Source organism: Palaemon carinicauda, chromosome 38 (assembly GCF_036898095.1).
Source record: "Palaemon carinicauda isolate YSFRI2023 chromosome 38, ASM3689809v2, whole genome shotgun sequence".
Lineage (NCBI taxonomy): Eukaryota > Metazoa > Arthropoda > Malacostraca > Decapoda > Palaemonidae > Palaemon > Palaemon carinicauda.
Window position 1 is genome coordinate 31,265,464 of NC_090762.1, and position 22,580 is coordinate 31,288,043.

A 22,580-nucleotide genomic window follows, 5' to 3' on the forward strand; every position below is an offset into this window, starting at 1 on the left:
TGTGGATGGCTTTTAAAACTTATAGTAAGATCACTGAAATAAGTATGAATTTTAGGGAAGGTGAAAAATGGGAAGCATGGATCTGTTTTGATAATCACGAGGAGGCTTTTAAAGCAGTCTATGAAGTCTCAAAAATTAAAATTGATAACAGCGAGATTACTGGAGCACTATGCTATACTACTGCTAAAAAACTGGACATATATTACCCTAGTGACTGACATCAAAAGGAGTCTTATGGACTTGAAAATAAACTTAATAAGAGAAAGAATGCATAAATCACCAATGTGGATTATAGCAACATTAAAGCAGAAAAATACAAATATTTTAAATTTAGTAAATTAATGCAACAAAAAATAGGCATTATAGAGTGTGGAGACATTTCTAGATTTGGGAAGAAGTCCATTTTAATTCATGCCAAATCTAGAACAGTCTATTATGCTAAATAATATAAAGGTAGAAGAAAATTTGATGTTAGCTATCTAGCCACATTTGAATCTCGTTATGGTAGAGGGGTTATTTTTAATGAATTAATTGAAGAAAAAATATTAGACAAGTGCCCTAGAGAGATATGGAAGGTTCATAAGATTCCAAGAATCACTATGATTATTTTAACATTTCAGAACCATGACGTACCCTCTCTTGTATACATTGAAAATAGAGGATTCCAGTTTGTGTCTATAAACAGAAACCTTTACAGTGCTATAATTGCTATAAATGTGGATATCCATCAAGAATATGCAAAAATGAAAGGATCTGCCAAAATTACTCTGGTCCTAAGCATGGACCCTGCACTTCTATTTCAAAGTGCACTTATTGTAGCCAGAATCATAAGCTACTAATAAGAAATGGCCCCAGTATGAAATAGAAGAAGCTGCAATTCAGAAGTCAGATGCAGAGCATATCAGTGTAGGATATGCTAAAGAACCTCTAAGAAAAACCAAAAGTTATGCCAAGGCCTTACAATTTAAGGATGCAGGACATACAGAAAAAATTACACCACCATCTAGACCAGGGAATGTAAAGCATCCTATTGCTAAATTACCTCCCAAGGCTATTACCATGCCTCATACTTTAGATTCAGTGCCATTCGTCAAAAAGGTACCACCTACTTCCTCTAAATCTGCCACACCTCGGATGAAAAGCCCAAAACTTTCATCTTGGGTAGTATGATTGTCAGATTTAGAGGAGGAATCCCATGCTAGAGAGCTATGTAGATGCATATTTATGGACGTGCAGAAGACGTTAAGTGAATTTCCTCTTATTTCTTATGTGATAAATTGTTTTAGTTTATGAATATCATTTTGGTTTGCTAGCTCATTCCTAAAACAAATTCAACTCATAAACCGAGCAACAATTGAACAGTAAAAATATCAAGGTTAAAGGAGTTGAAACTTGTTAAATGATATTTATTTATTAACATAGGTTGTGTGCTCCATGAATACAGTACAGCATTTGTATATACTGTACTGCATATGTGTATGCATAATAATTCGTATAACAGATAGAATCCAACCCCTTGGGTCAGTTAAGAATGTTTACTTGGTGACGTTTTTCATATATTTATCAAGAATTCAAGATTTATTACTTTTTGTCTGTTGATACAAAATATAAAATTTTAAGTTATATAGTTTGAAATGTTGCTCATAGGTTTTTTGTATTTTCTGCAGGTCCCTTGGAATACTTTACACTATTTTTCGACTGCCCCTGGATGACTGTCTTAAGTGACATTCGACAAGGCTTGTTTTATGCTTCATTATTGTCTTTCTGGCTCATATTTGCTGGGGAACATCTCATGGTAAGTGATGTCATTACTCGTATGTTTACTGTTTTTGTTTGTTGGTGATATTCCATAAAAGATGAGATACGCAAAAATAGCCCACTTCTCTACGGTCCATAAAATGCTTGCCCCCAAATATAACTAACAGGTAATTTATCATAAAATAGTTAATTCAACAAGACATTAATTTTTTTAGCTTGAGACACTCATTGGGCTCTCTACAAGGATTTGTTCTAAAATGAGAATTGAAACTGACAAGTTAAAGTTAAGGAAGAGTAGTTGAATGGGGGCTGAAGGACTACGCAGAAGTCCTTTAGTAGCATCTAAACTTTGTCATGCAAATTATACTGTAAGGAATAACTTCCTTGAATGACATATCTTGCAAGGCATTTACTGATGATAAGTAGTGTCTTTATAATTAAGGATTCCATAATTATTCTGAATCACCAAAGTACCCAAAAAATTTAAGGGAAGTCAGGCTATGCTTTGTTTTACTAACCACATTACCATCATAATGTGTACATCTTCAAGCAGATCATTTGAAGACTGGAAGAAACCCAAATATACATCTTGAGGAAGAAGCATAATTTAGAAAGCTATGAGGTCTACAGTAGAACCATCTAGGCGTAATGATTGACCTAGTTTCCTCATAATCTACTGTATTCCTTTATTCTGTTGTCATAGGAAACTGATCAGAAGAACATAAACCAAATTACATTTTGCTAACACCTAATATCAGAATGAAGACCAGTAAATAAAACTAAAGTGTACAGTGTTGCTTAACAGTATTAATAATTGAAATAAAATAGCTTACTTCACAAGTCATGAGCATTGCGATCCTTCATTTGTCATGCTCTAGGAGTGTTCCCTTTAGTTTATGCTTATGTTATAAGTAGACACTTAATTCTTTCTTTTAATATAAGCATAAACTAAAGGGAACACAACTAGAGCATGACAAACGAACGATCGTAATGCTCAGATGTCTGTTTCTAAGTTTATTTTAACTTTAAAGTAAGCATTTAATGGAATCAAACTATACTTTTTTAGAGGACTGTATTCATTTGTATAAAATATAATTACTTTAGACTATAAGAAAAGGATGGTGGAAAAATTTATTTGGGGTTAAAAAATGACAATCTTTTGGAAAGTATAAAAGGAACATAAATAAAAATTCATGTGTATGCAAGCAACATAAGTGAAATTTGTTGGGAGGTATATGAAACAACACAAGTGGAATTTGTTAGGAGGTATGAAACAACACAAGTGAAATTTGTAGGGCAGTATAAAACAACATAAGCCAAAGTTGTTCGAAAGTTTAAAAGCAACAAATGTAAAATTTGTTGGAAAATATAAAAGCAACACAAGCAAATTTTTTTTTTAAGTATAAAAACAATGCAAGTAAGATTTTTTGTTATGTATAGTAGTAACTCAAGTAAATATAAACTAATCACAAATTTCAAAAGACATTGCTATTACAAGAAATGAGAGCATGCTATACTGACTTGCAATCAGTCATGCTGATGGAAGATTTACATATTTAAGTTATATTTTATTGTTCTATAATTAAAATTTTATTTCAAATAAGACCAAAGCTGCAGGAAATTGTGAGATTATCATTAAAATAATTTATATTTTATGCTATAACGCTTCCGATTACTATGGCCGTATTATTCTGTTTTAATGTGTAGTAGCTAGCCTTCATTAGGCTTACATATGTTTATTGCTTTCTAACTTTGTCACATTAAAATTCTTTATATCCCAATGACATTTTGTCCTGTAATATATCATTAGTATCTCTGTTAGGTTTCATGATTTTAATCTCCTCTTATTCTTTTTTGTTTCATTTTTGGATGTCCATGCCAGATTGCGGTAAGTTAATCAATCTTGTGTTTCTGTCTTCATATATCAGTTTACTTGATTGTGACTAAGGTCAATAGTTGTGAACTGTAGTGAAGACCTCGCAATTTTCTTTGCTCAAATTCTGTATTGATTCTTGATAGCAGTTGATACAGCTATTGTAAGTAGATGTTGGTTTTCTGAACTTATGTTCTTGCACCTGTGTAAGTTATCTAGTTTGGATGTCTGTATGATTCTAGAAACACTTGAGCATGTATCTCTATCTTATTTATAATTGAAAAAAAAAAAATTTTTTTAGCTTGAGTGAGTTAAGTTTCATTATCTCTAGTCCAAAGATTTTATCAAGTGTCATTTAGTGGTCATTGCTGATATATTTTTATTGATATAAAACAAAAGTTATGAGAAAAATAAAAGCTAAAACCAACTGATTGATAACAACCAACTGGATGAAGCAAGTGAGGGCTGATAGGAAGGTCTCCAAATTGGGCAACGAATATCATGTTTTGTTCTTCAGGCAATTTGTATCTTGCATTCTATCAATATTTCCTTTTCAGGATGATATTGAGCGGAATAAACTGAAAGTGTACTGGCGGCACCTGAGCGCCGTGTTAGGAGGTTGCATGTGCTTGTTCATCTTTGATATGTGCGAACGTGGTGTGCAGCTACACAATCCGTTTTACTCTATCTGGGTAACTGAAACAGGAACAAATTTGGCACTGGCATTTATCATCCTGGCAGGAATATGTGCTGGCCTTTATTTCTGCTTCTTATCATACATGATCTGGAAGGTGAGTGGTGTGGTAGTCACCATTGTGTTTCACTTTTGAATTTAGTATTGAATACATTAAAACTGAAATATTAATGACCGAGTATGTCAATTGTATTCTAGTCGTCATTATATTTCTTACTTTTATGCTACAGTATACAGTACTAAATATGGAATGTATAAGTTGTTAGTTATACTAAAGACTGTAATCTCCATTCTAGCTGATCAAAAAATCTCAATAATTTTTTTTAAAGAAACAAAAATATTTTGTTCCGTAGGGTACTAATTATTTATTATTTTAATATGAATGACTAATTTTGATATGAAAAAATTCCCCAAAATTGTTTTGTGCTAGAAAGTATTCGTATAAATTTTCCTACCATTAACAATTGGAGTGTAAAGATATTACAGAAAATGCTTTTGTTAATTCTAGGTTTTCATGAACATCAGCACTAAGAGGCAATCTCTTCCTGCTATGTCATCAGCTCGTCGTTTACATTATGAAGGAATCATCTACAGGTTTAAAGTTCTCATGTTGGCAACTCTGCTCTGTGCTGCCATGACTGTCATTGGATTTATATTGGGACAGGTAGGACAGCCATTGTAATTTTACAAGTTTATTATATGCCAATTTTTAACTTCAGTTATTCATTATGTCATGGAAGTGATGATACTGCATACAGTGTGAAATGCAAAGCCCACTATAGTCGCCACAGATATTCCGGCCAAAATAAACTCCCCCCTCTGATGATGTCATAGTCAAATATGTTGTCTCCCGCATTAACAGCAGTCACAACACATCCCATGAAGTGATTATAAGTTAGTATAGTTTGGAATTTGTAAGGGGATGTATTGTGATCACTACTAACGTGAGACACACGTGATTGGCTACGACTTCTTCAGAGGGTAGGGCTTACTTTGCCCGGAATCTTTGTGGCGACTTTATGCAGTGGTAAAGGTAGTTTGAGGCATAGTCTTGGTTCCAAGTTGTATTATTCTCCGACTTCTACTTTTACATCCTCCCTCTGGTCTCTCTTCCCTCCATAACAGTCCAACTTCCTTAATTTTCACATCTACATTATATTGGCTATCGTCTCATTTCACAATGAAGAATACTTACATTGGTCAAGCTCTATGTGTATTATCATTAATGAATAGTTTAATCAGATTTTGATAGTACAGAAAGGTGACTAATATATTTCACTCACCAACTTTATAATATTGTTATACAGTAGTACTGTAATGGGAAGTGTACTGTACTTCATAGTTGGCAGTAGCAGTAAAACATTTGTTATTAGTTGGGTTCTTTGTCACGTGCAAAATAATTATTACTAAAATGTGGATTCAAGTAAGGTAAGAAAAGGTTGCTAGTCATTTGGTTAAAAGCAACATAACAAAAATTATCATTTGAAGATATTATGAAAAGCATTTAGAAGTATTTTGTTGTAGTATGTGTTATTTTCTTATTCATTGTGCTGTGAGTAATAGGAGTTGTAATATGTTGGAAATCTGAATGGTTTTACTTACAAAAAGCCCAGTTGTAAAACTAGATTCGATAGTACTGTACACCAATTCTACCAAATTCATTTCTGAATAACATGTAAGATTTAGTTTTAAACTATATCCTCATTCCGAAATGAAAATAACTGAATCTCCTTATATCTTGCGTACCAGGTTTCTGAAGGAGGACAGTGGACAGTAGATGAGAACATCAAGTTAGAGTACACAAGTGCATTCTTTACTGGTGTTTATGGAATGTGGAACATCTACACATTTGCCCTTATTTGCCTTTATGCACCATCACACAAGCGTTGGCCAAAGGATCAAAGTAAGTAATGAGAATGTTTTACTTATGCTTAGAATGTTAATAGAGTAACCATTAAATAGTTTCTTTACTGGAGTTCTTCCACATGTATTATTTCTATGAAACCCCTGATATTCCTAATGCTGCTCCCTCAAAGCCTGGTCTAATACAGACATTTACTTAAATAATAAAAGTTTCCTGTTTTGTGAATGAAATGGGCGTAGGGCCTCTAGTACAGTATTGAGATAATCCGGCATGTAATGGGTAGGGTACACCGCAGTTACTTTGAGCTTTCAGTTCTCTTGTTGCCCTCACTTTCAGTAGTTAGTATTTTTAACCTCTGAATTGTGGTTTATTCCTACGCGGATACAAACCCGATTTTTTTTAATTTGTTACTCCTAGTCTCATCTTCTACGACCAGACAATCAAAATAAAAAGGGATTTGATTGCATCACAATACAGTTGCAAGACGGTGCTAGGCGCCTTCACACGACGCTCTTCACTACACTCCTAGTCGTTAAATTAATAGAATGTATCCCTTCCTTTCTCTAAGATCACATCCTCATACCCTTATAGTGCTTAGTGCTTAGTACTTGTACCTTGTGTGTTTTTCCTTATTCACTGTCACTTGCGTATTGTCATTACCTGTGAGTTAGGAATGACTGCATTATGGCAATTAAACCAAATATGTGTTCATGCACCGGCCATGATGGAGGTCCCTGTGGCACCTTCATGAGTTTGGTAGATGTTGATCCGCATCCTGCTCAATGGATTCACCACGCGAGTACTGTAAGGAGTGGCTGTTCTCCCAGTGGGAGAGATATCGTTTTCGTTGCAAGAAATGAACTAAAAAGATTTCTGTCTTTTTTCATCTACTGCTGTGGAGGATTGATTTTATTTAATTTATTTATTTGGTTTGTCCCCCCCCCCAAAAAAAAAAAGAGAGAGAGAGAGAGAGAGAGAGAGAGAGAGAGAGAGAGAGAGAGAGAGAGAGAGAGAGAGAGAGAGAGAGTGTGTGTGTGTGTGTGTGTGTGTGTGTGTGTGTGTGTGTGTGTGTGTGTGTGTGTGTGTGTGTGTGTGTGTGTCATGTCTTATAATTTCTGTAAGAATCTTTCTTTGGAAAGAGTCAACGACAGGTCAATGGGATACCAAGACCGTTTTTACTATGCATTATGGAGAAAAAGTTTACTTATGAAGATTGCCGGGGCTTTAGGTGCTATAGTAGCAGCAGTGGATGTAGTGTAATGATATTTTTCTTTTAATTGTGTAATCTTTAAATTAAAGTTATAGTGTTAGTATTTTCTTTTGAAAATACAAGATGTTAGGTAGTATAGAAAAGCATATACTTTGATTGTGGGGTTGTGTTTTGGAACACAATCTAAAGGCTCAAATTATTACGCACTTTGTTTGGAAATGATTGATTACCATGGTACTAAGCTAAGACGTGAGTCTCAGGTTCTATATAAGATTATCCTTTTAGGGCTTGACATTTCTATTTCTTTCCTCCACTTCACTCCATCAGAGATTGGGAGTCAGAATTATGAACATCAGGGGAGTTTCACAAAAATAAATATACTGTCATTTTAATCATTAAATTGATTTCTAAACTCATTTGATGATCATATTATAAATGAACCCTCCTCTCCACTCACTAGTGATGTCAAAAGTGTAGGGATTTAGATTCAACTTCAAGAATGAAAAGACAAAGCATCTGCACTGTACCCAAGCTGAGGCTATTGCCATTAGCCACCAGATTGTTTCAATACTGTCCTAAAGAAAGAAAATGGGAAATTTTTAGTTTATGGTAAACATTGGTATTAAACCAGGCTTTGAGAGGGAACAATTATGAATGTCAGGTGAGTATAGAAATAAATCTTATCATTAAAGTTTCTTTTTTTTATATAGGTTTGCCAGAGTTTAATTTAGAAAAGGCCTTTATTGTTTGTGCAAGTAGCCTTTTGTGTTTCTGTGTGCAACATTGTGTTGTTGTTGTAATAAATGGGTGCTTGTTTAGGCAAGCACTGTTTTGAGTAAGTCACTGTAGATTAGACTCCTGGCATCTTTTACACATATATACAGTTGACATAGGTGAGCTGATGCATTGTCAATTTGATGTAGGAAATGGATACTGAAATTATGGTGGACCTGTATTCACAATTTTTTTTATGCACCATGCCTCTTATTTTATAAATCCAATAACTTGCTTTAATCCCGAAACCTCAGCATTTTAATAATACAAACGTGTTTTCCTTCAACCCCAATAATTATAGGATACCTAATTTCCATAATGCAATCCCAGTTGCACTAGCTTATTCAGACCAAGATTGAAGAGGACAATGATATGCATGTTTGGACCTCAGGATGACGCTACCCATATGCCTCTTTCTATTATACACGAGATGTAAGCTATGAAGGGGAAAGGAAGATGACACTGTACATTGTGACACAATTAAACATGAGGTGCATAAGTGGTAAAGGGGGGATGAAACCCCTTCCCTTGTAGTGCAAGAGAATGTTTGTGAAGTGAACACAAAAAGATTAGAAGTCAATCCTCATAAACTAGAAGTCTCAGTTATGAGGGCAGTACACAGTTTTGTGGTTAATCCCACATCAGGGCTAAATTGTAAATGGATGGCTTTTATGACTAGGCAGAAGACACTGACATACTAAGCACTTGCTGGACCCCGAGGTGTGGTCATACATTAAAGAGTCAATGGAGACCGAGATAGAACATTCAGGAGGGAAAGTGTTCTGGAGGTAAGAGTAGTAGGAGAGAATCCAAGGATCAGCCCCAAAGAAAAATTGCCTCAATTACCTGTGGGATGCATTTTGCAGGTAGAGCCTGGTAAAGGTGAAGCGGCACTTCCATAATACAGTTAAAAAAATTTCTTCGATCTATATTATGCCAGAAAGTCACTGAAGAGGAACAAGCACATCTTTCATAGATCTTCATCATCATTTGTGAAAAATCAACCTTTATCACTTCAGAATACACTATGCCGTACTGATGATTATATTCTTCGATATCTTCTAAGAGAAAGAGCCTCACTGATGAGGAACCAGTAACTTCAATAAGAGTGGCATTGTAAGGCTGTGCTAACAGTAATGAACAAGCAACTACTATGACTATGATTACTGTATAGGCTATTATGGGAGAAAGACAACCACTAGGCTGACTGGAAAAAAATCAAAGAATGAAATTCCTGAGAATAAATCATTAAAAGCAAAAGTCCAAGAGAAAATGACCTAGCAACAGGGTGAAGTTTGTTAATGAAATTCCCCAAAATTTAAACAGAAAATAAGTGCACAGCAAATTATTTACTCAAAATCCTCAAATGGAAGAAGTACTTGTGTATATTAATGTAAATCGAAATAAATATATAAGTAGAAGAAACAACACAAAAAAGAAAGGAAGCATAATACAGAAATAAAGAAGGAACAAAATCTGTCAACTGGAAGGGCATCACATAGGTGGTGTTCCCTCTATGAAGTCATACATGGTTGAATGAAATGCTATGGTTACTGTCATCCAAGGGTCTGGATTTGTGTAGTAAAGACCTCTTCACTCTTGATCAGAACAAGTTGGTAATTTTGGGGTTGCTCCACAGAAGAGTTATATTATGGTTAATTGATATAAATAAATTTTTATTTCTGTCAATAGATTGTCAATTACCTTTGAGTTTGAAGGAAACATTTTCTTCTATTTATGGTATAATATAATTGGAATCCATCTCATAGATTTCATAAAGTCAGTATGTATATATCAGTGTAGTCATTTAAAAGTTGCTTTTTTTTTATTATTTTGCACTCTGGTGCATTACCAAGCACAGAATTAGAACATGAAATGCACCCAGAGATAAAGTGAAAGTTATTTAATGTCAAGACTGCCTTCACGGTCAAATTCTTTTTAGCCAAAATTAATCTTGCAAGTTGAAATCTTGCTGTTCTAATCTAAATATCTACCATATATTGCTTTCCATTAAATAAACCAAATAAATTTTTATGCTTGGATAGTATAAAACAACTAGATGATTTTAGATTTGCCCTATGATTCCCCATGTTAAAAACGTGTATTTTTCCAAATTGATGAATCTGAGGATTCTCTAAAGCTTAAATATCCTATTCTAAATTTTCTAGAAACTTATAGCAATGAAAGTAATATGATTTAAATGCAAGGCTTTGCTGATTATTTCTAATCTAGATACTCGATGTAGATTTATTGAAATGGTCTCACAAAGGTTATTTATTTTACGGTGCTTAAAATATCCATTACACTTTTCTACTGTCAATATACAGTACAATTATTTGCCTTTCCAACTGATGACAATACTGCAACACCTCTGTTTAGCATATAGAGTATTGGGTCACTCATTCCATACCATTTTGAATTTGGTGCTCAGTGTATAAGTACAGTATCCTTAAAGCATTGCTTTAGTACACATTAGGCTGTTTTGGTTACCAGTATTGTACTGTACTATAAGGATTTGCTATTATTTATCAAAATGTAATTTAAAAAAAAAATACCTTTTTCTTGGAAAGCACAGTACTGCATTTAAAATTCTAATTACAGGGACTGTATATTCAATTTTTAGAGTAAAATGATATTTTAATTATAAAATAAATTTTTGAATATACTTACCCGGTGAATATATAATAGCTGAGCCTCCGGCAGCTCGACAGAAAAAACACACAAAAACTCGCGAGCGATCGCTATGAAGGTTGCGGGTGTGCCCACTAGCGCCAACTATCGGCCAGATACCGCATATACATGTAAACAGACCCAATTTTTCTCATCCCGCTGGGTCTCTATCGGGGAGGAAGGGGGGGGCCTTTAATTTATATATTCACCGGGTTAGTATATTCAAAAATTTATTTTATAATTAAAATATCATTTTTAAATATTTAACTTAGCCGGTGAATATATAATAGCTGATTCACACCCATGGTGGTGGGTAGAGACCAGAGTTAATTAAGTTTACAGCGTATATGCTTAGAGTTTTTGACAGTTATATCATAACAAAACCCAAATATATAAAGGTACCTGGTAAGGAAGTTGACTTAGACGATTACTCTGCCTTATTAGTCTGTCTTCCTCATGAATCCCACCGATCCACTTAGGATGCTGGAAGACTCCCAGGAGCTGAAGTATTAAGGGCTGCAACCCATACAACAGGACCTTATCAAACCCCTAATCTGGGCGCTCTCAAGAAATGACTTTGACCACCCGCCAAATCAACCAGGATGCGAAAGGCTTCTTAGCCTTCCGTACAACCCAAAAAACAATATTAAAAACATTTCAAGAGACAGATTAAAAAGGATATTGGAATTAGGGTAATGTAGTGGTAGAACCCTCACCCACTACTGCACTCTCTGCAACGAATGGACCCAGTGTGTAGCAGTCCTCGTAAAGAGTCTGGACATCTTTTAAGTAAAATGACGCGAACACTGACTTGCTTCTCCAAAAAGTCGCGTCCATAATACTTTGCAGAGATTTATTTTGCTTGAAGGCCACGGAGGTTGCTATAGCTCTAACTTCGTTCGTCTTAACCTTAAGCAAACATCGGTCTTTCTCATTCAAGTGAGAATGAGCCTCTCGTATTAAAAATCTGATAAAATATGACAAAGCATTCTTTGACATAGGCAATGATGGTTTCTTAACTGAGCACCATAATGCCTCAGATTTACCTCGTAATGACTTAGTACTAGCTAAATAGAACTTAAGAGCTCTAACAGGACATAATACTCTTTCCAGTTCGTTGCCTACGATCTCTGATAAGCAAGGAATATCAAAAGATTTAGGCCAAGGACGAGAAGGCAGTTCATTTTTGGCCAGGAAACCAAGTTGAAGTGAACAAGTGGCTTTTTCTGTAGAAAAGCCGATGTTCTTACTGAAGGCATGAAGTTCACTGACCCTTTTAGCCGAAGCCAAGCACACTAGGAAAAGTGTCTTGAGGGTGAGATCCTTCAGGGAGGCTGAATGTAATGGCTCAAACCTGTCTGACATGAGGAACCTTAGGACCACGTCTAAGTTCCATCCAGGAGTTGCCAAACGACGTTCCTTAGAGGTCTCGAAAGACTTAAGGAGATCTTGGAGATCTTTATTGTTGGAAAGATCTAAGCCTCTATGTCGAAAGACCGAAGCCAACATGCTCCTGTAGCCCTTAATCGTGGGAGCTGAAAGGGAGCGAACCTTTCTCAGATGTAAAAGAAAATCTGCGATTTGGGCTACAGAGGTACTGGACGAGGACACAGATGCTGACTTGCACCAGTCTCGAAAGACTTCCCACTTCGACTGGTATACTCTAATGGTAGAAGCTCTCCTCGCTCTTGCAATCGCACTGGCTGCCTCCTTCGAAAAGCCTCGAGCTCTTGAGAGTCTTTCGATAGTCTGAAGGAAGTCAGACGAAGAGCGGGGAGGCTTTGATGGACATTCTTTACGTGGGGCTGACGTAACAGATCTACCCTTAGAGGAAGACTTCTTGGAAAGTCTACCAGCCATTGAAGTACCTCGGTGAACCACTCTCTCGCGGGCCAGAGGGTAGCAACCAACGCCAACCTTGTCCCTTCGTGAGAGGCGAACTTCTGCAGTACCTTGTTGACTATCTTGAATGGTGGGAATGCATATAAGTCCAGAAGAGACCAATCCAGTAGAAACGCGTCTATGTGGATTGCTTCTGTATCTAGGACTGGAGAGCAATAGATTGGTAACCTTTTGGTCAACGAGGAGGCAAAGAGGTCTATGGTGGGTTGACCCCAAGTAGCCCAAAGACTCTTGCCCACGTCCTTGTGGAGGGTCCATTCCGTGGGTATCACCTGACCCCTCCGACTGAGACAGTCTGCCAAGACGTTCAAGTCCCCCTGGATGAATCTCGTCAACAGGGAGATGCCTCGATTTCTTGACCATAAGAGAAGGTCCCTTGCGATCTCGAGCAGCGTGAAGGAGTGTGTGCCTCCTTGCTTGGAGATGTACACCAAAGCTGTGGTGTTGTCTGAGTTGACCTCTACCACTTAGTTTCGAAGAAGCTTTCGAATATCATCAAGGCCAAGTGGACTGCTAATAGCTCCTTGCCGTTGATGTGCATGCTCTTCTGACTTGAGGTCCACAGACCCGAGCATTCCCGACCGTCCAGGGTCGCACCCCAACCCAAATCCGACGCGTCTGAGAACAACACGTGGTTTGGGTTCTTGACTGCTAGGGATAGTCCCTCTCTCAGACTGATATTGCTGTCCCACCATTTCAGGCATGCCTTTACTGGTTCGGAGACTGGGAATGATACCGTCTCTAACGTCTTGTCCTAGTTCCAGTGAGAGGCTAGATGGAACCGGAGAGGCAGAAGGTGTAGTCTCCCTAGTGAGACAAACTGCTCCAGGGATGAGAGAGTCCTTACGAGACTGTTCCAACTCCTGACTGAACAAACGTTCTCTTTTCAGCATTAGTTGGACTTCGAGCAGGGCTTGTTCTATTCGGGTGGCAGACGGAAAAGCCCGAAAAAAACTGGACTGCGAATCTCCATCCCCAAATATAGAATAATCTGGGATGGGATCAGTTGGGACTTTTAGGTTGACCAAAAGTCCCAACTCCCTGGCCAGACTCAACGTCCAATGTAGATCCTGCAGACAGCGAAGACTGGACGATGCTCTGAGAAGCCAGTCGTCCAAGTACAGGGAGGCTCGGATCCCCGATAGATGGGGGGATTTTGCCACATTCCTCATGAGCCTCGTAAACACGAGAGGAGCAGGACTGAGGCCAAAGCACAGGGCTTGAAACTGGTACCCCACATTCCTGTAAACAAACCTCAGAAACGGTTGGGAATCCGGGTGTATAGGAATGTGGAAGTATGCCTCCTGAAGGTTGAGAGAGACCATCCAGTCGCCTTCCATTAATGCTGTCAAGACAGCCTGGTAGACTTCATCGTGAAGTTTGTCTTGACAATGAACACATTGAGCGCACTTGCCTCTTACGTACTCCTGCAGTGAACATGGCTGCCAGATCATTGGAGCCATCCCTGAGGGACTTGTTCCTGCAGAGAACGTGGCTGTCAGATCATTGGAGCCATCCCTGAAAGCCTAGTTTATGCACGACATAATTGTGCAGCAAAACTTCAAACGCTCGAAAAAAAACTCCTAACAGGAGATGGTCTAGCTCTGAAGTCGACCATAAAATCTTGGAGCGTCTCATGGCCAGGCGCCAGGGAGAGTCTATGAGGTTTGAGAAGTCTATCTGGGCAGAGGCAGGAACTCCCAAGCCGAGAACTTCTCCCGTGTCATATCAGACTCTCGCTCTATAAGCCAGCTTAAAAGTAGGGAAAGCAAAGGCTGTCTCCCCCAAACTCCTCCTGGTGATTAACCAGTCGCCTAGCAAACGTAAAGCTCTCTTAGAAGAGCGATAGAGCACTAGCTTATAAAACAACGGCTTCGAAGTAGCTAGGCCTAGTGTAAACTCTGACGTTTAGGCGAACGAGGAGCAGCAGTTACAAAAAGATCCGGACAAAGATCCTTAAAAATCAGCATGATTTATTTAAAGTCCATAGAGGGCTGAGCAGCTTTAGGCTCCTCTCCGTCTGACAGAGTCCTCAAGGGAATATCAGTAGGAGGGGGATCAGCAACTTCCTCATCTGAAGGAACCTTGTCCGACAATAGCCGAGTCTCAAGCAAGGGAGAGACCTGCCGTGGTGGCAATGCTGACAAGCAGAGTCCACACGCAAAGGAGCAACAGTATAAGTCAAGGACGCTATGTCATGTAACTGCTTAAAGGACTGACCAGTAACAACAACAGGTGCGGGAGGACGTTCGACGTCAACTCGAGACTGCCTTGACTGCTTAGACTGAGCAGTCAAAACAACTCTTGACTGCGGTGCTTGACGCTCAACGTCAAAACAAGTCAACTATGCTGGTTGGTGAACGTCCTGAACGTCAACAAGAGCAAGCGGCAGCGGCTGAACGTCCACAAGCGGCTGAGAGTCAACACGGGACTGCATCGAGTGAGGCTCTACAAAAAACGATTGACGTGACTTTGTAACGTCAATGTCAACAGGACGAGCAAAGGCTCGTTTGGGCGGCTGACGGCCAAGATCTCGATCAGCTAAGCGGCGAGGATCATCGTGAACCTGCTCAACAGAATAGTCCTCCATAAGAGAGGCAAGCTTATTCTGCATGTCTTGCCGTACAACCCATTTAGGATCAACGGGAATGGTTGCGGTAAGAGACGAGGGTAACGTCTGTGACTGCAAAGCCTTGCCTACTAAAAGACTCTCGGAGCCTGTGTTACGCTTTTGTTTAGGCGGCGAGCAGTCTTCCGATGACTGCATAGGGTCAGAGCTGTCCTAATGGTTAAAATCAGGACGCTGGACCTGTCCTGAAAGGACTGACTTTCGCTTAAAGGGTCTCGAAACCTTGTTCCACGGTTTCTTATGCGAAAAGCCTTCGGATGACGAGGAGAAAATCGTCTCGCTCGTCTTATGGTAGGGGCGGTGTTGATGAGACACGCCTGAAACCATAGAGGGAACGTCTGTTCGCTGATCAAGTCCTCTCGAACCCATAAGTCGTACGACATTACTTCTCCCCTGGGCTTGGGAGCTTGCAAGAGGTCTCGGACTAGGCGAACGACAGGCACGAACAGACGAACCCTCGGTCGCAACACAGATAACACTTTGCGCAATTATCACTTTATCACTACGATTTTCTGTTTTGCACTTACTTCACTGAAACGAATTTTTCAACAATTCACATTAGGTATGAATAAAACTGATTTCTACCTGAAGCACGCAATTCTACCCTCTTCAAAAGGTTATAATTGCGAAATCAGTCGTATAATGTAAGCACATTAATACAAGCAAAAAACAGTAAACATATATTAAGATAAAAAGATCAGTGGCTGGGAAGGAGACTAAACACTAGTTCATTCAAAACTACGTTTTCAATCTCTCACCGTACAGTGCCTTGGGATGAGAATAAAAACTAAAAACGTTTTATCCTTTCTCCCCGTACAGAGACTAGGGACGAGAGTTGACTCGAGAACAACGTTACTCGCTTGGGACGAGAATAAAGATCGGAACGTTCTCTCTTCCTCTCTCTCTCTCTCTCTCTCTCTCTCTCTCTCTCTCTCTCTCTCTCTCTCTCTTGATTTCGCACCGAAGAGAAGAGCCCACTTATCTTTCGTCAATAAACAGGTTATTTGACCAAAGGAAAAAACTGAAAGGTTTTTCAATTAACAAGTTCCTTTAAAATAGTATTTAAAACATTTAAGTTTGAAAGAAGAATGAACAAAACGTCAGAATCGATTTACTCTTTCTGCAAAGTGAAACCGTGATTCTCTCTCTCTCTATTGTAACGATAGAGCGCAAACTGCGTAGCATAAATAAACTAAACGTTAGTTCATCTTTGAAACAGTACGAAGACTATTCAAAGAAAATGTTTCCTAAAATATCTACTAAAAAATATTCATTTAATAAGTTTTAAATCATTTGCTCTGTAAAAGTTATTTACGATTGAAAGGGCTCAACGTTGTTTAACTTCGGTTTCCAAGTTAGGACCGCCTACTCTCGGATTAGAGGAGGAATAGGAAAGGTCGCATATAAACAAATCATTAAAATTTATCTTGATGTTTATTATAAATGGAAAGCTAATCGAAGAGGCCTAATAAAGGCGGTTGAGATATAAAATATATAGAGGAAAATCTATAATTAATTTATAACGTGATAAGATAATTGCTAAAAGCCTAAAACACACTTCCGTACTTAGGGAAGGGTCGGCCATTTAAAAGTCAAAGAAAGTCCAAAAAACAATCCAAAGTCATCAAAAATTAAATCTATCCAAAAACGAGTTCAAGATTTAAGTTGAAGATAAAACACCTGCACTGCGAAAGCTCAAACCAAAAGGAAGTACTTCACCAAATATGTTGAGAAAACTCCAGGTTATACAGCGAGTATTGATACGTCTTGTCGTTAAGGCCGACAGTGAAAAAATTGGGTCTGTTTACATGTATATGCAGTATCTGGCCGATAGTTGGCGCTAGTGGGCACACCCGCAACCTTCATAGCGATCGCTCGCGAGTTTTTGTGTGTTTTTTCTGTCGAGCCGCCGGAGGCTCAGCTATTATATATTCACCGGCTAAGTTAAATATTTAAAAATTAATACTCCATTGTACTTATTATCAACTTGTACCCAAAACTCATTATTAGCACTTTGATTTTTCACGCTAAAGGTGTGTATGATGAAAGTAAAATTTTTGTCCCAAAATTGTTTACAGGGTATAAGCTGTTTCTTGGTTTTGCTATATTTACTGTAAATATTACTGTTATCGTATCAACTCATGTCATGCTCTCAGTCTTTAATATGACCGTGGATGGATGGGAATTTTTTTTTACCCTTTTTTTTAAACTTGTTTAACCATGTCATGCGTAAAATTATAATTGGAATAGCGAGAACCATTTTGCCATGAGGAAACAAGCTCCCATAAGCATAACACTATACAGTAGGTAATGTATCTGTGGTTATGGAGTGGAACACTTAATGCTTTTATTTACAGGTGTAAAGTTTGATTTATTTTTTACATAAAAAAAGTCTATTTGTTTCTTAATTGTTTGTGAGTGTATTGTTCATTTTGGTGCATATGAATGCTATCATTCAATTTTGATTTCAGTATCAAGGTACTGTATTTTACAATGTTTGGTTACGTCTTTTTTTTTTTTTTTTTTTGTAAATACTGTATGAACTAATTGTAAAAGATAATCATGTTTTTTCACACTATTCATTACGATGATCAAAACTCAGTGACTGGCTTTCATAGCTGCCATTCTGGCTTTCCCTGCCTTATTTGCACTTTTCCTAGCAAGTTCACAAGGAAGAATTACAGTGGTTTGGGATAGATGCATGCTAGTAATAGAAGTGCTACTAGTTACGGAACTTTCACTCAAGTTTGGTAGATAGTCTGGACTAATATTGTATTTTTACATGTAGAAATACTCACATATCCTTAGAATTAAAAATGAGGCCTCTGACAGATGTATTTTAATACATACGTAATTAAATGAAGGGTATTATGAGTATTATAGATTGAATGACTTGATAGTTATTCTTGAGGGATCATGTACCTTTTTTCTGTTTACACTGGTTGACCATTGTTAGGTATGATTTGAAATACAAAGACAATAGTATTTCCTCTAATCTTGTAATGGATTTTTGCTCCAGATTGGGCTGTGTCAGACTCCTGCGGTATGTTCCCCTCCCCTTATGTCACTTGATGTTGTCTATAAGTGTTTATTTTACAATTTCTGAATTTTTCAAAATCTATTTTGACTTATTTGGAAAATGAGTCCATTTTTAGATTATGAATACAATTTCTTGTAATAGTTATTTATTTCTATTTTATTCTTTACTATTTTTTCTTATAGCTAGTTTCATAGAATAATTTCATTAGAATGCAGTGTAGCAGCTTTTAAAAATGAGTTTTTTTTTTAAAGTAGATTTTTGTTTGGTTATTACCTATAAACAAGGTATTTTATTGTTGCTCAGGGAATAACTATTAATATATATAACTCAAAATATATTTGTAAAGTAAATTGGTGACAAGGAAATCATGCACCAAGTTGGATGTATCACTTTGTGGAGAAAGTAAATGTAGTTTTTTTTCTAGATTTCAGCCATAATTGATACAAAATCAAAATTTTTTTAAAGACCTCTCATCTTGCTACCAAAGATTGGAAGCAGAAAAATATCAGAAATGCAGAACATAATATTTACTGAATGTGGCTAGTGCTACCCACATCTATTGTTAAGTGTCAAGGTTGCATATACAGGTACCGTATCATTAGTTAGTTCTCTGGGAAAAACAATCTCATTTATTTTAAAATCTCTAGATTTTCTAATACTATACATCTCATATTCAGTTTTTTTTTTTACTTATAGGTTCTTGTCTTGCAATGAAAATTGTTAGGTGTAGGAATGTGATAAATAAAGTACAGTACAGTACTATAATTACACATCATAGTATGATTTCCTTGGCCCTTATAGAATGGGGAAAAATTTAAAGTGATCCAAAGTTTTCATTTACAGTAATGATAATACCATTATAAATACTGTAATCCCAGAATATAGTGCCGTTATAAATTCTAGGTTATAAAATATACGTTTTACTGTTATTTAAAATTTTGAATAAGAATGTCTTTAAATTTTCTACATCGATGGCTTTGAATTTTTTTAAATAATGTTGTTTACTATCAGTACTAAAATAGTACAGGTTTTTTCTGTACTTTAGTATGGTATTTCAGTTTTAAACCTATCTAGTGATCATACTAAATAAGGATTGTTTTTCATGTTTTGTAGTACTATAGATGGTGTTATGGCTCTTACATTTGCAGCCATCTGTTGTAGGGGACCTTTATACTGATAATTCACTGCTTCCTTCAATACTTCCTAATCTTTCTCTTCTCAGCTCATAGAATTCTTCAATATACCTAACTTCAAATTTTGACTTTTTATAATTTAATCTTATATGTGATAAGGAGTTTTGAATGTTAGGCTTAAGTTGTTGTATTCGCTTCTAAACAGTTGCACAACTTGTTTCTTATGAAATAATTTGTTGCTTTGTTAGATTGCTTGCTAATTTTGCATGACAGCCATTGATATGGTTACAATAGCATGGGATTTATATTTGATTGAAGATTCAAATTTTATACTTTCATAAAGATTTATTTTCAGAGTATTAGATTATACTGACTTTTAAATGCGTATCATGTTATATATTTTTATATATTCACTGTTTAAATGCTTATTGCTTAATTATATATTTTTACTATTGTGCAATTAAAGCATACACAAAATTCTACTTTCACTTAGGTTACTTAAAGCTTCTGACAACAGGATTCTTGATGGGCAGAAATTGTAGCTTCCTACATCATAATTCTCAGTTGGGTTACTTTTACTAAGAAAATTGATTTTCAAAACTGTTCATAAGATTTAAGAGCTTTTATAGCTTTTCTTAGGACAAGCATTGTACAATATGTGCAAAAGTAATTAATAGGAAGCGATGTGAAATGTGATGAGATTATATGGAATTAGTGGAAGCTTGTTGCAAGCAGTGAAGAGTTTCTACATGGGCGGTAAAGTAAGTACTGTATTAGGATACGAAATGAAGTGAGCGAGTGGTTTCCAGTGAGAGTGGGGCTGAGACAGGAATGTGTCATGTCACCATGGTTGTTTAATTTGTTTGTTGGAGTGGTGAGAGAGGTAAATGCTCGAGTGCTTGGTCGAGTATTGAAACTGATAGACAAGAGTGATTATGAGTGGGAGGTAAATCGGTTGTTGTTTGCAGATGATACTGTACTGGTTGAAGACTAGGATGAGTAGCCTGGTCGATTAGTGACACAGTTTGGAATGTATGTGAAAGTGTATATGAAAGTATAATGCAATTATGAAAGCTTAAATTTATGAAGAAAATATGAAAAATTTGAAAAGTAATGAAAAAAATATACCGTAAATTTCTGTATCTACAGTACAGAGATTTTTAGGATATCGTGGTGGGGGGGGAACTGGAACAGAACAGCCACAATAGCCAAGGGATTACTGTATAGGCCTAAGCCTAATCAAAGGATAGAAAACAGGGTAAACGTTGATATAAATCCAGATTTTGAAAGAAGTATTATGAACACGAGGGAACTTACATCAATACTGTACAAGTTATTTGTATGAATATCAAACCAGCAAATTTGTAACAAAACTTGTGGTGTACAGTATATGAGAATAGAATGTTATTTAACATTTTCAGTAAAAGGAAGGATGTTTTGTGTAAGGTAAAAAAATTTAAATGCCTACTCTGAAATGAGTTAAGGACCATTATAAAAGTTTATTAATTTTATCAGAGTGCCAACAGAGATTGTCTTTAGTTATTGAGATATTTAATTGCAAAGATTAGTTTTGCATTTAGTTTCATAGGAAGTAATTTTTCATCTTTCATGTGTATATTACTGTATAAGGGAAATGATGGTGCGCCTAACAGCTTGTGTGTAAAAGTGATTCTACAAGTATATATTTCTAGTTGGGCAATTAATTCTAGCATGCAGTGTTGTATATGTGTAAACTAGATATGTATGTAATGCATGTCTTTCTTTGAGGAATGCTATTTTATATAATTTGGTGTTAGTTTTAGTAGAGAGTTGGTTAATTCAATATAGTACGTAATATAATACTATTGATGCCGTAAAGCATGTATATTTGTTAAAAAATTAATTGATATAATTCTGAGTACAGTTCAGGACTATATTGACACAATGCTTTGATCATTTTTTTCCTGTTTTGATTTGATTTTCATGTGACATTGGTTCATTTTTCATCATGTAACACAATTAAGATCAAACTGAAAATTGACAGTAAAACATCTATCTATGAATACTGTATAGGTATTGTCACTATTAACACAGATTAACCAGGTAACTTTTTCAACCAGGTAACTTTTTCTACAGCTTATTTTTATTTGAACATAACTTTACAATAGATCTTTAACATCTTTGCTGTCATTTATAAATTCTTGTAACTAGTAATTATCAAGGTTAAGTTTTAAGAGCTTACTGCTTATGTAGTCACAACCTATTATTACAATAGAAAAGTCATTTCATTGCATAAGTAGAAAGCAGTTTATGGTTTACTTGAAAGTTTTGGCATTAATTTTAAAACTTATTAATATTTTTACATTTAAAGGCTAAATTAATAGGACGAGTTTTAAAATAATTACTTGTTATAGGTAATTTGATGAAAACTCAAACATTTAACCATGCAGTACATAGTACATAGTGACTTGATCATCAGATACAGTATTGAGGTCAATAAAAAAGATTTTTTTTCACTATGAAATTGGTTTGTACAGCTATGTTGATGAACATTTTTATAGGAGGGAATTTTTATCTAAACTGGGTAAAATAGTGAGAGAGCATCATAAATGTCTATTGTATCGTACTCGGAAGAGAATACTTGCTACAATAGTTTCATGGGGCCTTTGCGAAAAATGTAAAGGGTGGGGCCAGTAGAATCTGTTCATTATCAACTCTTGTACGAGCGAAGGGGGCAGAAGCAATGTACAGGACAATCCTCTCGAGACTGATCATATATACACGAGATCTGCACCCTAGCCCCTTTTCCATTCAACCTAGGTCCAAAGAGGATCAGGCAATGGCAGCTGATGACTTAAAATAGTGAGAGAGCATCATAAATATCTATTGTATCATACTCGGAAGAGAATACTTGCTACAATAGTTTCATGGGGCCTTTGTGAAAAAAATAAAGGGGGTTGGGCAGTAGAATCTGTTCATTATCAACTCTTGAATGAGCGAAGGGGCAGAAGCAATGTACAGGACAATCCTCTTGAGACTGATCATATATACACG

At 36.5% G+C, this 22,580-nt stretch overlaps 2 protein-coding genes across 5 annotated transcripts in view; one reads left to right on the top strand and one right to left on the bottom strand.

Annotated features, from left to right (window-relative positions):
• LOC137630524 (SCY1-like protein 2) overlaps positions 1 to 22,580 on the bottom strand; it is a 332,551-nt gene that overhangs the window by 167,611 nt on the left and 142,360 nt on the right. The gene's annotated exons all lie outside the window — the stretch shown is intronic.
• The window catches only part of wls (Wnt ligand secretion mediator), a 64,414-nt gene that overhangs the window by 18,687 nt on the left and 23,147 nt on the right, over positions 1 to 22,580 (top strand). For 2 of the 3 annotated variants that reach the window (XM_068362037.1, XM_068362038.1), the window contains exons 6-9: positions 1,668 to 1,795; positions 4,189 to 4,422; positions 4,834 to 4,989; positions 6,075 to 6,228. In XM_068362037.1, coding sequence (XP_068218138.1) covers positions 1,668 to 1,795; positions 4,189 to 4,422; positions 4,834 to 4,989; positions 6,075 to 6,228 — 672 coding nt within the window. Of the gene's footprint in view, positions 1 to 1,667; positions 1,796 to 4,188; positions 4,423 to 4,833; positions 4,990 to 6,074; positions 6,229 to 18,393; positions 18,418 to 22,580 lie in introns of all 3 variants that reach the window. The other variant, XM_068362036.1, reaches the window with a different exon arrangement.